At 46.1% G+C, this 19,115-nt stretch overlaps 1 protein-coding gene across 5 annotated transcripts in view; it reads right to left on the reverse strand.

Annotated features, from left to right (window-relative positions):
* PACS1 (phosphofurin acidic cluster sorting protein 1) overlaps positions 1-19,115 on the reverse strand; it is a 2,791,059-nt gene that overhangs the window by 1,544,591 nt on the left and 1,227,353 nt on the right. For all 5 annotated transcript variants that reach the window (XM_069644890.1, XM_069644889.1, XM_069644887.1 and 2 more), the window contains one exon: positions 8,530-8,642. In XM_069644890.1, coding sequence (XP_069500991.1) covers positions 8,530-8,642 — 113 coding nt within the window. The remainder of the gene's footprint in view (positions 1-8,529; positions 8,643-19,115) is intronic.

Raw genomic sequence — 19,115 nt, forward strand, 5'->3', positions numbered from 1 at the left:
ACACCACCTCGCCTTCCTGTAGAATTTCGAGGGCCTCCGCCCTCTTGTCGTCTGGCAGGAAATCCAGAAGGGGAGCGATCTTGAACCACAGCACCCTGTCGTAGCGCATCACGATCGCGAGGGCGTTGGTCGCTTTGATGGTCGTCGCCGCTGACGAGATGACTCGTCATCCCATGGCGTCCAGCTTCTTCCCCTTGCCGTCCAATGGGGAAGTAGAAGTTGATGCCGTCGCCCCTGCTGATTTCTTCTTGGCTGCTGCGGAGACCACTGAACCTGGGGACGGCTGAGCTCTAACGCATATCGGGGCGGAATCTGGGAGCCGGTACTACTTCTCATACCGGTCCCTCTTCACAGGAGCCGTGGACGGGTTCTTTAGCAGCGACAGTCCTTCTTCCCAGATGTCGTCCATTAACGGTACTGAAAGGATGGTCTTTCTCTTGGCCTCCCGTCGTTGGTATGGGAAACCCTCCTTCTGCTCTTCGGGACAAAGCTGGAAAAGCTCTGACGCCCAGGCGATCACGGCGTGAAAGGAGCCAATTTCGACGGGAGGGGAGGCACGGGCACGGGGTGATGTGAGATATGTCCCGTCGTCAACACTGTCGTCCGTCCCAGTCGTTGACGTCTCCGTTCCCATCTCATCCCTCGGTGGAGGGGAAGGAGGTGAAGGCTGGAAAGGAGGGGGGAGGATGGATTCGCCTCCGCTTGTTCAGTGGGCTTCCCGATGGTCCAGGCACCGCTGGATCGTCCACTCGGGGTAAGGGCAACCTTGTCCTTCTCTCCAGGGTCTGGATACCCATCAAGATTGCTCCTGAGTTGTCCTGTGGCATAGGCATCGGTTGCGACGGGAACGACGGCTGGGGAGTGGGGTCCTCCGTCTCCTCCACGGCCCGTGGCTCCACGTCGGCTCCACCGTTGCTCTCTACATCTGCCTCGTCGGGATCCCTTCCGTAGGACCGGACTTCCTCAAACCTCTTGTCCAGAATCTTTGCGACGCCATCCAGCTCATCTTTGCAGGTGGTATCTGTGTCCGTTATGGCTACCATGCCCCCCCCCTCTTTCTCCTCCCGGAGTTTCACGGGGGTCTTCTCAATAGGCTGAAAAGAGGATTCCCTCCAGGGTGGCCAGGAAACTCTAGGCCCGGAGGTCTTCTCCACTGGGGTAGCCTCCACCGGCTTCGTTAGGGCCGCCACGACTCCTTCAATCGAGGCCTTCGCCGGGTGAATCAAGGCCTTCACGACCTTAGGCGTGCCTGAGGCCTTCACCTTAGGGGGAGGGTCGCTGACCCGCTCCCCCTTGGCTGCTTCCGTCAGGATCGACCGGGGCTTCTCCCGAAGCTTACCCGGGTTCTCCGACTTCCTCTTCACCGAGCCAGAGCGTTGGCTCGTGGATGATGGCGTTGATGACATTGCGCCCTGCCTGGCAGCCGAAGAGCCCGAACCATCGGCGCTCCTGGTGCCCACGGTGCTTTGCCTTTTGTTGGGCCCCCATCGCCGGAGCACCCTCAAAGGTCTTAGAAGACTGCTTGGACTTCTTCTCACCTGCTGCTGGGCTCTTCCCCTCCAGCCAGTTGGTGAGTCGGGTACGACGATCCCTCATTGTCTGGTCGGGCATGTTCTTACAGACCGCACAGTCCTTCTCCATGTGCGATTTGTCGTCGTGAAGGAAGTAGAGGCACCGGGATTGCTCATCTTCCTTGAAGACGTTCTGTAGTCCACATCCAGGGCAGCTCCTGAACAGCTTGGATCCAACAGGCGTTGTTTCTCCTTTGTCCTGGTCCATGACCACGCGGGGTAGGCCTCAGAGATCTTCCGGAATCCTCCAAGAAGTGAAAACTCGATGAAAATTCGCCCTTGAGGGGCATAGAAAATTCCGAAACAGGTCCCCGTTAATCGGAAGTAGAATCGGTGGAGCTTGAGGCTCGATTGACCGAAAATATAAGAGTAAACTCTTCGAAAAAACGCAAAACGCAGTAAAAGCTCGGGAGCTATAGCACAAGGTCTCCCAACACTTGAATGTGTGGTAAAAATCTGAAGATGGCTGCCAGGGGAGGGGCTTAGGTAGAGGGCAGTCATTGGCTGGGGGCAGTATGACCCAGAGACAAGGGATTGGTTATTAGTAGAAAGACAGTTCAGAAACTAAACTGATTTTTTCTTTACCAAGGATTCCCAGCCTGACGACGGGGAATATTCATGAGCATGTGAATCCATGCCAGAACCCATGCTGGAGAAGCTATAGTCAGGGTGGTGGGCTTCAAATGGATACATGACGATGGGCGACATGTATAGGATGGAGACCTTTATTACCTTTCAAGATCTACCTGGCCCTGAGCAGCCGGACACATTGATGGCTGCAGTACGCAGGGATCCACCGTGCTACTAAAAGAACCTCATCTGAGTTCCCAATACAACCATCTGATGAGACAATACTAGACGTCATAATGAGGGGGACCACTATACGAGGTTGTGTAGCCACATTATATCATTTGTTGCAAAGCCGCAATAATAATCCATTGACTAGGCTCCGGGATGCTTGGGCTAGGGACCTTGAGATGAATATCACAGATGAAACTTGGGAATCTATGTGTTCGCAAACCCATACAGTGTTCTTCAATCCTAGGTTCTGGCTAATACAATTTAAGGTTCTACACAGATTTCATTACACCCCAGCCAGATTACACCCATTTTCTCACTCCCGCTGCGATCTATGTCCCAGATGTCATGCTGAGGGGGCAGATACCTCAACATGCTCTGAAGCAGCCCTAAACTGGGAGACTACCGGAAGGTGGTCTGCGAGGTCATGTCAGAGATATTTAATTGTGCTATGGAACCCACCCGTCAAATTGTCTGTTCCATCAATATGAACTACCTTGTAAATCCTGTAAGCTGGCTAGCCTCTGTTCGTTGCTGGCTGTCCGTGAAGTGTTGCTACTCTGGCTTCGCCCCACCAGCCTGTTAGGCAGAATACTGTGCAGTTCCCTTAGGGAGCACTACAGAAGACAGACTACAGGTGAGAGCAAAAAATCCTCTTTGGTATCAGTTTGTACCACAAAGATTTAGTTGGTAGCTATGGCTGAGCAGTCAGACATCTCAAGAGGGAGATGAGCAGTATTCAGGGTTTACAAAATAGGCCTACAGTACTATGGCACAAGGAAACACTGACCAAAGCTTTGTATTTGAAAAGTAGTTATATATTTATTTTATACACTTCTAATTAAACACATGTATCACAGTCATCAAGCAAGTTAAATTAAGTCAAAGGAAAAATATACACACTCCCAAGTTAAATTTTAGACCAAGTGAACCAGAGTGAAAACTGAGCAAAATGGCAAAGTGAAAACCACACACAAGGGATACTCAATCAATTCCTTACAAGGAGGGGAAAGCACAAGTTATATAGAAATAGTGTCCTACACACCCTGGCAACACTTCCCTTAAGTTTGTGGACCAATTTAAGCAAGACAGTGCATTAGTATAGGCAATAATTCAATGAAAAACTGAGCAAAATGGCATTTCACAAGGTCTAAAAATGGGAAGGAAAGGGTCGTTATAAGAAATAGGTGCACCACACAGTTCTAGATGAAAATCAATCTAAAGCAGGCAGGTCTAACAAATGTAGCCAGAGTCGGTAGGCCTGTGCCAGAGTCAGCGGTACAGGGCAAGGGCCCAGGAGCGAAATGTTCTTGTAGCTGTAGTCAAGTCTTTGGTTAACGAATTTGAAAAGGTGGATGCAGAAGTTGAAAAGACAATGTTAAGAGAGAAGGGCGGCCAACCCAACAGGTAGGTAAAGGATTTAAAACACCTTTAGTGCTACCGCGAAGAAAGGGCAGCCTGGCGGAACAATGTACCTGTAAATGAAGAAGTGGCTCCTGCGTTGGCGGATGTTCCTGGTAGTTCCTGCAGTTCGGGTGTTCCAGCAGAGGAAGAGGGACTCTCATCTAGGAGGAAGGTTCGAGTTACTGCACTACCCAGGGATGAAACCAGCCGCGGTGCTGCCCGACGAATAAAAGGTACGCTCCTTTAAATCGCGGTCCGGGTGGACTGGTGCCTGGCTATCCGGCCTCCGAGTACTGGGTACGGGAGATTCGACCAAGGCAGGTCCGGGAAGGCGATTGGCAAACTGGTTGGTCCCAACGGCTCAAGGGAAGAAGGCTCTTGCAGATGAAGATCTTCTCTCGTCGTGTGGAGAAAAGTGGTGAGACGCTGCAGCAGGGCTTCACCGGTGGTTCATTCGTTGCAGATGTCTTTGGCTTCTCTCCTCTTTGGCTTCTTAGTTCCAGTGGCAACGTCTTGCTCTTCCAGTCCTCAGGACCCTGCTTTTATGCAAAAAGATCCCCATTCGTACAGCCTAGCTGTCACTCACACAGTGGAGTGGTCATCTTGGTGGGAGACCCTCCAGCCTATCAGGATAGAGTGCGACATGGGTTGCTGAGGCAACCCTGTCCAGGGGTCCTACTCCCCCTCCCACACAATGGACCCACCCCAGACTCAGTGGCGCCGAAAGGAGGGCTTCTCGGTAGAAGCCCGCCAAAAGGACGAACAAAGGATCCCCGACCTGGGTTAGGAGTTTAGAGAAAGACACGAGAAAGAAGTTATATTAAAGTTCTGGCAAATAAAACCTACCGGAGTCAAGTTAATATTAAAATGCACCGGTGGTATGTTAGAGGCTGTCAGAAAAAGTGGTATCCTCAAACAATGGGAAAATCCCATAGGGAAATATTCGCGGTCGAATATTTACAGTAGTAACCACTGCCACCAGCCAGAAACCTTTGAGAGAGGGACTGTACGGTACCCTCTCGAAAATGAACATAAGGGAAAAACTATGAACCCTTTCCAGTTTCTCCATAGTAAGATGGTTTGTACTGGTTTAGTTCATAATAATTGACTAGTAAAGTCAATTGGGACTTTACATGCCCTGGGAAACAGTAGTCAGTCCCAGGGTATGGAGTCTATGTTTGGGGGTCGCTAGGACACCCCTGTGTCACTGCACTGAGGGTGCTGTGTAACACATGTGAGTAAAGATGGTTTCTATGGGGGTGAGAAAATCCCATAGACATTAAAGACAAAAATAGCCTAGAACACACATAGCAAAAATGCCTAAGAGTGGGAAAAAGAGTCTCACTCTTAACAGGAAAAAGAAACAAACCCTTCAAATCCAGCAACGCTGCTGGGGGACTCTATAGGTAAAGGAAAATAGCCATAGAATGAGAATTCTCCCTAACACAGCCCTACTGTGGCACAAAGCCTGCGGGCTATTACATGGGCTTCTGATATTGAAGAGCGTTGGGCTTTGTTGCAACCCATGAACTGTAAACCCAGAGACACATGGCCCATCTTCCATAGCTACTGCCGGCAACCCAAGATCAAGAACAAATAGCTCAAACTTTGTCCCACAACTAAGGTCCCTCTGTCCCCAATGCCTGACTCGCTGTTCCGCTCATAGTTGTATCCCATTTTCACTGCTTCCTATGTTGTAATCACCGCACAGTTAATACCAATGAACATGATGTAATGTACTTGCTGTAGTCGAAAATGATTATGTCTATACCTGCTGTAATGTCAAGCACTCAATAAACAAAGTAAAAAAATAAAATAATAATACAATGGTCAGGCGAGGTCAGGCAATTACTGACCATCACACACACCTGACTTCCATTATGCTTCCCCACACGGATAAAAGGCGGAGCACAAGAGCACACTCTGAGTGAGGCAAAGTACACAAGGAAACAGCAGTTTCGAGATGGCAGCCGAGAGATCCTTCTATGAAGGGGACGAGAAAAGCATTTTCATGACCAATAAATCATCTTCCCCTATGTCCGCAAGCAGGTGGATTGATACAGCTGATTTTCTAGAGGACTCTCTCCTTTAAGAAAATAAACCCTCCTTTTTCTTCTCTTCAGGGATCAGGTTGAATAATTTTGCTGCACAGCTCAACAGTGCATGAAAAGATTAAATCTCATCCGGTACAGAGTGTCCCTGGAGTTCACCATCAACCAAAATCAGGTCCTCAAACACATCTGTACTTGAGTACCTTGTGAGGTGTCAGTGAGGGCAGCCAGAGGGATGGAAAACAGCCTAGGCATAGGAGGAGGAGGAGGCACTAAATAGTGACCTCCGCCTGGGGGGCAATGATGGCCTCAGAAGGCGGAGGCCTTGAGGGCAATGGTGGACTCCTAGAGGGCGCAGCCTGGGGAGCTGTTGGAGACAGACGCTGCTGCAGCTTGGAAACCAAGGTGAGCAGATTAAACAGGATGTCCAAGGACAAGTCTCTATGTGCTGTTCCCATGGGATTCACAGGCAAGGGCACAGTTGGTAAAGCTGGTTGAGAAGCAGCGGGCAAGGGCACAGTTGGCAGAGTTGGGTGTGGCTGCAGAGAGCAATGAGGCAGTTGTGGCTGCAGAGAAAGACGAGACGGTTGTGGATGTGGAGAGCAATGAGGTCTAGGAGGAATGGGGTCAGGAGAATCCTCAACCGCTTCCAGATCAGATGAGAAAAACCCTGGAGGCTCGTTGTTTGAGAGAGTGGGTACATGTAGTCGTTGAGCATGTTGTTACGCTCTGGGAGAATCCACTGATGACGGGGTGAAAGTGGTCTTGCCTTGGTTGGTCTTGGAAGAAAGGAGAGCTGGCGCCATCTCCTGGTCCACACTCGCAGTCCTGGGGAAGAAGGCGATGACAGGAGCCTGTGGTGTCGACGGAGCTGCAGATGGGACAGATGACGACAGGCGTGGAGGTAGAGCAACCTTGTGGACGGTGCTCGCAGTCAAAGCAGCCATCAACGGGACAGTCGCTGATGTAGTCGGAGCCGTCAACGAGATGGTAGACTGAGGAGCGGTCAACGAGGTGATAGACAAAGATTTTGGTCGATGGACCGGTGACGATGTCTTGGTCGTGAACTCCAACAGAGACTTGAGTTTCGATGACGGAATACGAACATCAGCGTGATCTTTGGAGTGACTGCTTGTGGACGGTGCTCCGACTATTGACGCTGTGCCCGCCGGAGTTGTGGCAGTGGACTCTGCCATCGTAGATGGAGCCTTGGGATCCGTTGATAGAGAAAGTTGGGAGTGTGGGGCTTCTTGTCATTTTTAGGTCTCTTCACCAGGGAAGCATCCTCAACTGATCTTGAACTCTTAGAGGAACTACACTCAACGGGTCTACCAGGTGGAGGCATGAATTCGCACTGAAGCCATGTCAAAGGTCTTGGCACCCTCCCCTAGCCAAGTCACCAACCTTCTGTTATGATCCTGTCAAGTTTTGGAGGAGAAGGACTTGCAGTTGGAACAGCTGTTCCTATCATGGTCTGGGTGCAAGAAATAGAGGAATATGCCAGCCGATCCTCCATGAACACGTTGATCAGGTTGTACATGAAACAGGCCCTGAAGAGACTCCTATTGCTGGCATCCGCCATGTCGCATGTTGAAGGCCCAGGTCCAAGGAGAAGGCCTCACATGAATAAAGATCAGATGATGGAATGGATGTTAACCGGCAATGGGTCCTCGACGCCGGTCACCAATGTGACTGGAGATGAAAATCGATAGACATTTCACAAAAGAACAAGTATTGAGATATTCGAGTAGCAAATTAGAGGACTCCCAACATGCAACTGTGCGGTAAAAACCTGTAGATGGCCACTAGAGGTGGAGCTAAGGAAAAAGCGAATGCCATTGGCTTGGGCAGCGTGACCAAAAAGTGACAGCAATAGGCTGTATAAGCGATCCGCAGTTTTTAGCTTTAAAGTGGAACTGCTTTTAATATTACAGAGGATTCCCAGCCTATTGATGGCGAATATTCATGATAATGTGAATCCATCTAAGATCCCATGTTGGAGAAGTGGAGAAGTTTGACTTTCCCCTTTTTCAATGCCTTAGCGGTCATGGATTGACACAACACGCAATCGCCGACCCTATGCTTCGTACCAAGACACCAGAGGCAAAATCTGTGATCAACACTTTCGAAGATGGGCACACCTCTTAAAATCCTTCTTCGGAGTTGACATTCATGGCAGTCGAACCGTTCGAAACATGCGGAAAAACAGAACTGAGACTACGGGCAAAATGCATGCTATTTATACCAGTGTTGAAGTTTCAGCCAAGGGCGAGAACGGAAGCTGCAGAGGAACCTCCAGTCGATGACGCACAGCGCCATCTGCGGTAGAAAAATGTCCAAAGCTGCAGGCAGGTTATCGGGTCTATCAAAGATGAGGAATTTGCGGGAGGACATTAGAAGTATAACGTATGCTTCCTACATCTCTGGACACTTCTGCAGATATCACAAGCATAACATTAGGGTTTGCTTACTTATATTTAAAGTGACAGCCCTCACAACCTTCCCAAGAGATATCAATCATTTTTATTGATATCGACCTGGGTCAGATTTGCGCTAGTAGACTAAAAGTTAGCGTCTCTAAATTACTGTCCTATCCAAGTTGCTTAAGTAGAAAGGTGTAGAGGTAATAATCTGAATAGGTGGATTAGGGTTTGTGTTGAAAGATATGTACAATGGCCAGGTTTTCCAAGGGATCAGCTACAGACCTTGGGGATGAGATATTTTGAAGTTCGGCTTTGCTCGTCTTCATGGGAGTCTTCATTTTCTCAGGAAGGGCTAAAGTGTTAAAGTCTCCAATGCTCTCCTGTTCGCTCGCTTCCTGGGGAGACAAGATTATGTGCAGCAATTGTTATAACAAAATACTCTCAAATATATTTTTACAGACATCTTTTTATATTGGTTCTCACAATCACAAATCAGACGAAGTAAGACTAAATAACAAATTACTTTCCTCTCCTTAATGTTCTTCCTGATGGATTAGTCCTTATTCCCACAGGTTCCTCATCTTTGATATTTTCTCCAGTGCCACCCGTCTTCAAAAACTCTTTCAGCTAGCAGGGTGTACTTTGGGGTCTGACATACGCTCCGTCCAGCGCCCATGGCTCCAGGTGGGATGTTGAGGGCAGAATATATTGAGCCAACTGTACCCTATGACCATAGTTCCACCTTATTCCCTTGATGGGGCCGACAGAACAACAAGGGCAACAATTTCACAGTCATGAAGGGACAGCTGGGAAGGCAATCAGGAATCGGTCTGTGGAGACTAATCTATTAAAAACAACATTACCAAGAGTTCAGACAATTGTTATTTTAATGGTCTTCTTCCTCCCACAGATTTCACATCTTGAATAGACTCACAAAGCAGTACAGAAACTGGAGCAGCGAGGACAGTGAGTAGCTTTATTCCTGAAGAGACGTCTTTATGGGAGGGCAAAAGGAGTCTGGGGACTGGGCCCCTACATTTTGGGGGCCAACATAGCTCAGTGCCAATTTTTTTTAACAAAACATGATAGGATGTTTTATGGTGCGCTGCAAAAACTCTAAACAATCTACCTGGATATTGTTCTCAAGTACATTCTGTTCAGATCAATAAATCGTGGAAAGCTTTCTGTATGCAATATAGTGCCTACAGTGGGCCAGATTCTTAAACTTTCTTTTGGTGCACATAAGGAAATGCGCCAGCTCATGTTATCACTTGTCCAAAAAAAGGTGCACCCAAATACACAAAGAGCCTCCGAGTGTGAGCGCCTTAGATGCACATGTTCAGATGCCATTTTTCACTCCCTTTGCTCATTTGCGAAAACAAGGGGGTACTTTTGCGCATGTCAATGCACATCAGAAAGCCACAAAGTATATGTTCTTTGAAATGTGCAAAAAATGAAAGACTTACCCCTGCACCTGTTTGGAATAGGCACAGGGGAAGGCTCAATGCACAACGGGCTCATCCTGAAACTTTCACACATTTTAGTTACGTGGGAGAGAAGCAATGTTAACCGCTGCTCTCCCACTTGCATTTCTAAACTTCAAACAAGGATAGAATTGCATTTGTATTTTTTACCGCATTTCACAGTGGCCGGCCCTTTAAGGGCATGTCACTCAAACACGTTCCAAGCACCTTTGTGGGTATTGTGAGCCTGTAATACCTTGCACTGAAGTAGTCGAGAGCTACCTATATCTTAGCATCCCAGTCAAAGAACATCCTATTAATGCCTATTATGGAGATTTCATTATGTCCAAGGTATTAAAAAAATGGTGGACCCTTAAGAAATGTGTAAGTAGTAAGTGGGTCTGCAATATTGACGATTGACTTTGGTATATAGAACTAGTATTGCGGTTAGAATTCTGTACAGCACTGTGGCCATCACAGAGCCTAAAATAAGGTGGCTAGAGACCTTGGAGGCAAAGATCTTGGAGTTTCGATCCCCGTTGAAGCCCTACGTCTGGAGCTTGGTCTGTTGTCTCTGAGAGCTACCTGGTCACTTCAATGTTGTATATTTGTGGTCTCTCCCCTTTCTCCCAATAAAGATTCAAATTCCCTGAAAGGCCTCATTGCAGGCATTATTCTCGGGCTACCTCTAATTTTTATCTTTGTGAAACCACACTAAAATTCTTGAATGAGATTCCTGTAAACATTGATTTGATTGATTCCCCTACGGACATGCAGAAGTTGAAGGGAAAAACTGCTGTATGGGATGCAAATCAATCTCACTAGGCTTCATAATAAGACAAAAACAAGGGGGGGGAGGGGGCGGGTCCGGGTTGCTGTTGGTACTCTTGTTCAGAAGAGAATTGCTTAGCATTTTGGTGCTGGACTGCCCTATGGCAGGACAAAGACTGATAGGTTTTAGATATTTCTCCTCTGTGAAAGATAGTGAGCTAAAGACTCTGGGTAAATCTCTCGTACTCAGAACTAATGTCCGACAGAGGGACTCCCAGGGCCCCCTTTGTTTTTTTCATAATAAGGCAGGCCTTATTGAATTTTCAAAACAGGGTTTTACTTCTGACACGCCCCGTAGTTATCTACTGCACTATTCAAATTAGGAGATTTATCACCTATGTGCGGATTAATATTCTCCCCACGAGAGAGGTTTTGGGCACTGGACAGGGGTGCCTCATGAAAAAAGGCTTTGTTGTTTCTGTGTGGAAGAAGTGGAGACCTCTCGCCACCTACTTACTTGCTGTCCCATGCTGCTCGGTCTTTATGCAAAAGGCTATGTTACCCTAGTTTCCAGTCTGGATAATTTCACTACAGACTAATTGTGGAGCTGTATATATGGTGCAGAACCTATTATATATGCAGCAGCCACATTTTACATATGGAGAGAGATACTATGCAAAAGCCTGTAATTTTAAGAGTGGCTAATATTTTATTTCCCACCATCTTTTTGTTTGCCATTTTCTACTCACCCTAAAGATATTCTTTCTGTTTTTAGAAATTTTAGGCACTGCAGCATAAAATGAGGAAATGTATTTTTAATTCAGATCAATGTCTATGTGGGTTTTTCCTTCTTATCTTTTGGAGTCTTACTGTCTATGTAATTGTTGATGTTGTTAAGGTTTTTTATCTTTTAACCAAATGAGCAATAAAGAAAAAAAAGTAATACCTTAGTGCTGGGAGCAAACTCCCACCGCTGATGTATTTAAGGGGGCTGGACAGCACATCTTTGCGCTACTGTTCAGCCACCCCTGAAATGCGCAGGTCACCTTTGACAATAAGGTGACCTGTGCATTTCGGAAATGAGCAAAAATTAAAAAAGTGCATGCTCCTCACTTTTTTTCATCTGCAATCATTTTTGCTCCAGTTTGCCCCCTCACTATAGCACAACTCCTGTAACAGTCTCACCCTTCTATGGGAAAATATATTGATCAAGTGCAATCCTGAAAGTTGAAATGTATATTGATAAATTGGGAGTGCCATCATTTTTCTAAAGTGTGGTATGTACTCATTACAGAGATTTGGGTTCCAATTTCAGGTCACTTTACCAAATTCCAGCAAGACAGATTCAGCCTCTCCTATGGCCGAGGTTGAGAAACTTGCATGTATAAATAATGTTGTGATAGTAACACCTACAGCACTATAAAACAACGTTGCTGTATCAGATAGCGCTAGCTGTGAAAAGTAATATAAAACCAATAAGTTGCATGTCTGGAGCTTAGTTCTTCCAAACAAGATCTGAATAAACTGGCAGCCACCAAACAATAAATAGCATAAAGCGTTAGGCGGGAGATGTGATTAAGTAATCAAATTCAAGCCCCAAAGTGTTGAGGCTCATATTCTTGTTTTGCCATCAGACTGTAGACAAATCATCTGATCTCACTGTATAGTGGTCTGCTGCCTTCCATGAGAAGGTTTGCAATAAGTGTAATGGTGGCATTGTTTAGCACATTGCCTGACCTTTCTTTTTATGTAGTGTGATGAGTCAGAGATGATTCACCCAGGAAACCTGACTTGGGACCCTTCTCATGTGGCCAGGGCAAAGCAGACGCTTTCTGTTCCTGACCCTGGGGGTGCTGTTGGGTTTTTTCAAGTATTGCTTTTTGGGTAACATTGACCCCTGCTACATTTCAGATACTAATGGACCAGTTCTTGAGGCACCATTCATCATTTAGTGGGGCATATATTGATGACATCATTATTCACAGCAAAAGATGGCCATGACATATGTCACATTTATACCAAGTCACCGAGCCTTAAAAGTTGGGCTCACTCGAAACCTGAAGAAATGTGATCTGGCTAGATCTGCCGTAAAATATAATTCTTTTTTGTAGGGAATGGATTAGTTCAGCCTGAAATTGAAAAAGTCAAAGCTGTTATGGAAACGCCATCCCCAAAATTAAAAAGGAATTAAGGGCCTTTTTAGGATTAGTAGGGTTATCATTAATTAATTCCCAAATGTTCTACCATTTCTGCTCCGCTGTTACGCTTGGGCAGCAACAAAGTACGTTACCAAAAAGATCGTTCCCACGGAGTATCTCGCAATCAGGGAATCCGTTCTGGCAGCGTTACAAGTTGCCTTGGAAACTGTTTGGGTCACGTAGATTTCCTAGTCAGCTGACCAGACATGCCTCGCTTTCACGGAAGACACGCCTCCTTGTTCCTTAAAAGCGGTCAGCCGCGGGAGCTTCGTTGCTGCTAATTGATCGTTACGGCGTTCTTTTTCGTAGCCTTCCTACGGCTTGTTCCATTTCGGATCACCCTTCGAGTATCCTGCTTTGTGAATTGATCTACCGGTACCAGACCTTGGTTTCTGTCTCCCGTTTGCTTCTTGGATTTGTCCTTCAGTACCTTGCCTTGGTTCTTGAATCCGCTCGCAGTTTCCTTCCATTGCCGAGCTCCTGTTGAGCCCTGCTCAACCTGTTCTTCTACCAGGTTTTTTAACACACCATTCCCCGCTGAAAACGGATTCCAGTCTTCAGTTTTCTTCTTACAGCAAGAGCCTTGTTTACAGCGGAATTCAGTCTCCTATCAGTTTAGTCCTATTCCAGTCCTGCTTACTAATTAAGGATTTACTTTTACCTCATCTAATTGACTGTGTTACATCCTGTGAAGATGATGTGTATTTTCCACTAAAGTGCAGTACGAACGCTTTCCAGTCTTGCACCAACGCTTGTCCTAGTGCGTCCCTCGTGTCGTTCGGGTTATTCTACCTATACTAACCATCCCATTTGTTATTTTATCCTTTCGTTGTCATCCATAATTTGGAACTCTGAACATTCTTCTGAACTGACACGGAACTTCCTCTCAAGGCCTTCATTTCCACTATCTCAGGTACCAGCGATTCTATTGTATTCAATAATTCTATACCATTCACACCAGGTTGGCATTATACTCAAAACAGTTTTTGTATTCTTTGCAGCATTGCTTGGTGGTGTGCTCAATTCCGCTCTTTAACACTATAGACTACTCTGTCTTGTTTTACATAATAGCAGAGTGGTATGTCGTGGAAAAGAGCCCCTCTCTAGAGGAAGCCTGATTCTTTTGAGATCAGGGGATCTGGGGATCTGGGTTTTCCGAAGACTTCCACGGCTCGCCTCACATCTCGATCCAGGTTGGAATCAACTACTCCTTCCGGTTCGGTGAGTAACATCCTCTTACTGATGAGCTCAAAAGTGTAGAACCCAAAAGACTCAAATGGCATCCGAAGGATTGTAGTATTTGGGTTCTGGATTCAGGTACAGGTAATCAGAGATGATGCTGGAGGCAGGTAAGTACAAAAGGAAGTTGTCTTTATTCAGTTTCAGGGCAATTCATGAAAGGGAGGCAGGAGCTCTATAATACACATCCTATCCAGTTGTATCTCCCATCCTGAATAACTGTCAGTCCTGGAACCTTAATGTACTTGATGTGTGAGTACCACACTCAACAACCAACCACACATTCACCTTCCACCCTACCTGCCACAAAGGGACTCGGACCTGCCACGCCCACAGCACAAACACAACCCCTCAGGAAACACAGCTAACATTCAAATAACCATATCAACACATGTCCACATACAACACCACCAACAAAGAACCAGTCATCTGCACCATCACACCCATACTCCAACTACCCCCAAGAGAACATACAAAAGTAGGAAAAGAAAGAAAAGATACAAACACAACAAAGAGCACATGCAAACAAACTTGGCTGCACAGTCACAGCATGTGAAAGACCACCACAAGAGGGAGTTGATCAGAAACGTTGTCATATGCAAAGATATCACCATTAGAATGCATTCACTAACAAAAAACTCATGCGCACATTGAATAGGCCAATCCTTCGCACATCCTTTCGTAGGATACATAACCAGTTCATATACATATCATTTACATCATACTTGACTTCATGGATAAACAAGACCATTTTTACACATCACATAGGGCTTCTGATTCCATTGGGCTTCCAATACATCAAAACTACATACAACTATTCACAACATAGCATCATACAATTTCATCAGAGCTTACACTTCATCGCTCCTAAACTACGCCCATTACCCAAAATAATTTCATGACATATTTCATTACACCTAGCATTTCATTTCACTTAATTTACGAACATAAAGTGTCACTACTCCATCAATATCTAAATACGCCCACTTCACAATATCACTTAATATCACAAATACATTTCAAGTCCTACATTTAACAACTCATTTCATAATAACATTTCATATAAGGGTGCATTTCATTTCCTAAATTAATCTATCACAGTTCCCTATAAGTCCATAGGTGCCATGCACCTTTACCCTGCAATTCCTAAAAAAAAGTTAACAAAACTAGCACAGGTTTCGTCAAAATTCCATATTACATTTTGCATTTCAACATCACATTGTGCACTCAAATTCCACTTTCCTCCATTCATTCTGCACTTTCCCAGCCAGGCTCAGCACACAATCATACATGCCCAACGTTTTATCCACACTAAAATGACTAACCCATTTAACATTTCACTCATGGCAGGGCCTGAATGAATCTTAAACGATAATAAATACATTACACCAACAGTTGCCTGTAAATAAACTGTAACCTCCTATATATATTGTAACACATAACTATCAGCACTTTTCAGTTAATACTATCTCTGTGTACCACCAAGAAATATCCATCTGTGGAAGAAATGGTATTCCAATTCAGACAGTGCATGTTGCTTCCTCACAGGAATGAAATGTATTATAGTTGCATGATGTAAATAGTTCTATGTTCTGATGCATACGCATCAGTGTGTGATTCTGGAATGCCCATTCCAGAATCATACACAAAGCGTAGCTGGCGGTGAGAAGTCTGCCCCGCTGGGGACTTCCTTGTTACAATAAACTAGATTATAAATCCACAATCTACTGAGTCGGCGAACGTATTATTTATTACAATTGGCAACGAGGAGCAGTTCGCCTTAACAAGGGAGTCCCTGGCCGTGGCCGAGCATCTCTGTATCAACGAACCCAACCGCGAGTGAACAGGGGCCGAATGTGGAATCTCGAACATCAGGTTGAATAAGATAACAGAAGTCAAGACTGTAACGTAAGTGCGGCTGCGGGAAAAGGAAAGAAGAAAATGGTGAAAATACCTTGTAATCAGAGATTTGTGAGGCGCAGCATTTTATGAACGGTGCTTGATCTACAAGTGGCCAACGGTGATCGGAGTTGAGAGTAAAGCACCTAAAGAAACGTCTGGTACGTGCCACCATTTTGAGACTGCAAACCCAGGTTGCCATGACAACCGCATAAACGTTACACGAACGACATTAAATGTCAAGTGCCGGTGCAATGAGGGAACAAACAAACATTAAAAGGCACATTACAATGTTTTCTCACCGACATTGATTGATTGACTGATTGATTTATAGAGCGCTTTACACCAAGGCGCTGTACAATGAAACAATAAGATACAAAATAACAACAACAAAACTTAACAATGGGAGGAAAAGTTACATCTTGAATCATTCAACAAAACAGTGCAAAGAACAATTAACTGACGGGGGGATGAAGGGGAGTGAGAAAAGGTGGGGGGGAGTAAGAGATGGATAGGGCGAGGGAAAATGGAACGGAGAGAGAGAGAGAGAGGAGTAGGAGAGGGGGGAGAGGAATCAGATGAAGGAAAAGGAGGGGGAGAGGGGAAGTAGAGAGGGGGAGTTTTCAAGGAGGAGAATGGAGGAGGAGGGATTTAAGGGAAGTGCGAAAAGAGGCGAAGGTCGTGGTAGAGCGGATTGTGAGAGGGAGCGAGTTCCAGTGCAGAGATGCAAGGAATTGGAAGGAGCGGAAACGGAAGGAAGCGCAGGGGGATGGAGGTACAGTGAGAAGAAATGGTCAGCGGAACAAAGGGAGCGGGAGGGGGAGTAGAAGGAGAGATAAGGAGGAGCAAGACCATGGAGGGATTTGAAGACAAGGCAGAGAAGAAAAAGTTATTCTTATCTGGTAATGTTCTTTCGATGGGATGTTCCTCCGACGTATTCCTTATCTTTGATAATTCGTCTCCAGCTTGCTGGCCTTGGGGAAAAAAACTTTCTCAGCAGAGGGCACTGCGCATCGTCGTCCGTCGAGTCGGTGTCCCTCGACAGCCACCGTATCGGCGCTGACATCACCATGCCCATAAATAGCCACGCGCAGCGTCCGTTGCTCAGTTCCGTTTTGTAGCATAATATAAGTCCTGCATGAATTGGTTATTGACCTTGAAGGAGCGTAAGCTGCAACCACAAGGGAAGTATTACTGCGGGGATGGATGGGAGGGGCGATAAGGAATACGGAGGAGGAACAGCCCATCGAAAGAACGTTACCAGGTAAGAAGTAACTTGTTCTTCGAAGGGATTGTGTCCTCCGACGTATTCCTTATCTTTGATAGACTCCCATAGCAGTGGCATGTAATTGGAGGTGGAAGTAAAAAACGCCATGTTTCCCTTTAGGAATGAACAGAATGTAATACGGCTTTGCCAAACCTAGTCTCTTGACTACAGGAGGAATCCAGGTTGTAAAATCTTGTGAAGGTATGTGCGGATGACCATGTGGCAGCCGCACATATGTCTCGAACCGGAACCCCTCTTTGGAAGGCCAAAGATGCTGCAATACCCCTGGTTGAATGAGCCCTAAGATTTTGAGGAGGCTCTTTTCCTGCTAGTTTGTAACATTCCAGAATGGCCAAAAAAATCCATCTAGAAATTTTCTGTTTTGTTATCGGTAGTCCCAATTTGTGCCCTGAGTAACCTACAAACAGTTGGTCTGCTTGCCTAATCCTAGCAAGTCTGCTGATGTAAAAGCTTAAAACCGGCCTTGGGTCCAGCCTATGTAGCCTTTCTTCCTCTTTCCCCAGATGGGGAGGAAGATAGAATGAAGGTAAGGTAATTTTCTGAGTGATATGGAATTCAGAAACCATCTTTGGGAGGAAATTAGGCTTCAACTGTAGGACAACTTTGTCTTTATAAAAAATTGTATGAGGGTGTTTACAAGATAAAGCTTGTAATTCGCTCACCCTTCTAGCAGAGGTTAGTGCCACTAATAAGACAGTTTTAAGGGTGAGAAATCTTAGTGAAGAAGAGTGGAGTGGTTCGAAAGGAGTACACATCAGGAAATTTAAGACTAAATTTAAGTCCCATAAGGGAACCTGGAATGGTCTTGGAGGATAGACATTCGTTAATCCCTTTGAAATTGTATTACTAAGGGTAATTTGAAATACGATGGCTCCTCTGCAGTGCGCTTGAAGATCGATAGCGCTGCGAGATAGCCCTTGATAGTGCCAACTTGAAGGCCTGAATTTGCCAAATAGAGTAGAAAGGATAACACCGTTGGTGTACCACATGAAAAGAGGTCGATATTCTCTTCTCTACACCAGCTGCAAAATGTGTTCCAACGGCAGCGGTATAAAGACTTTGTTGCTGCCCTTCTGGCCGAAAGCAACACCTCCATGACGTCATCAGGGAGGTCCCAATCCTTGTATATCAACCTTTCAGAAGCCAAGTGTGAAGGTTAAGGGTTCTGATATCTGGATGGAGAACCTGACCTCCCTTCTGTGAGAGAAGATTCTCCTTGAGTGGAAGGCGAATTGGAGGGCAGATGGACATGTCCAGAAGGTCCGGGTGTTATGCTCACCTGGCTCTCACAGGGGCGTCGGTCGGACCCGGATAGCTGCGGTCTCCACCCACGTGATGCGTAGTGCAGCGATGACTGACTGGATCTCCCCTCCTAATCTTGTCTGCTTAACCCGTAGAAATATTCTCCTGCAAGTGGAGAGATGGATTTAGCCACTTGTGGATTCAAGTGATGGCACCCCACAGTCCTCCCCAACTAATCACCTCCGAAATGCCCTCACAGCAATCTCACCTTATATTCTTGAAAGATGAGCTCTCCATCCTGTGTGGATTTGCAGGGGCGCGTCAATTCCAGTTACTTCACTGGTTTGAAGGCTCGGGAGAGTTCCGGAGAGTATTGACTCTGAGGTTCCTGGTGTGGAGCAGTAAGTATTAAGTTCATAGAGTTCATAGAGTTCAATATGTCGCTTGTTCACTCTTGTTCCCCCCTTCCTTTCTTGTCTTGCAGCTGGCTCGTGAAAAGATGCTCTTATGGCAGCTGGTGGCGCTCAGGTAAGAGTCTGTATTACCCGGCGCTGTCCGGTAAATGTTGCACGTGGAAAACGTGTTGTTTTGTCTCTCTTTACAGATGCGGCACGTGAAAATATGGAGAGTCACAAAAGGATGCCTCCGGTGGTAAATCAGGTAAGTCTATGGTGGTAAGAATTATATTTGTTGGTTCCCTCGGCTCACCTTTTGTCTCCTAGGTGCCGAAGTTCGGCGAAGAAACGATGGAGGCAGCATCGACCCGAA

This window comes from Ambystoma mexicanum, chromosome 2p (assembly GCF_040938575.1).
Source record: "Ambystoma mexicanum isolate Mex_15411 chromosome 2p, UKY_AmexF1_1, whole genome shotgun sequence".
In the NCBI taxonomy this organism is placed as follows: Eukaryota; Metazoa; Chordata; class Amphibia; order Caudata; family Ambystomatidae; genus Ambystoma; species Ambystoma mexicanum.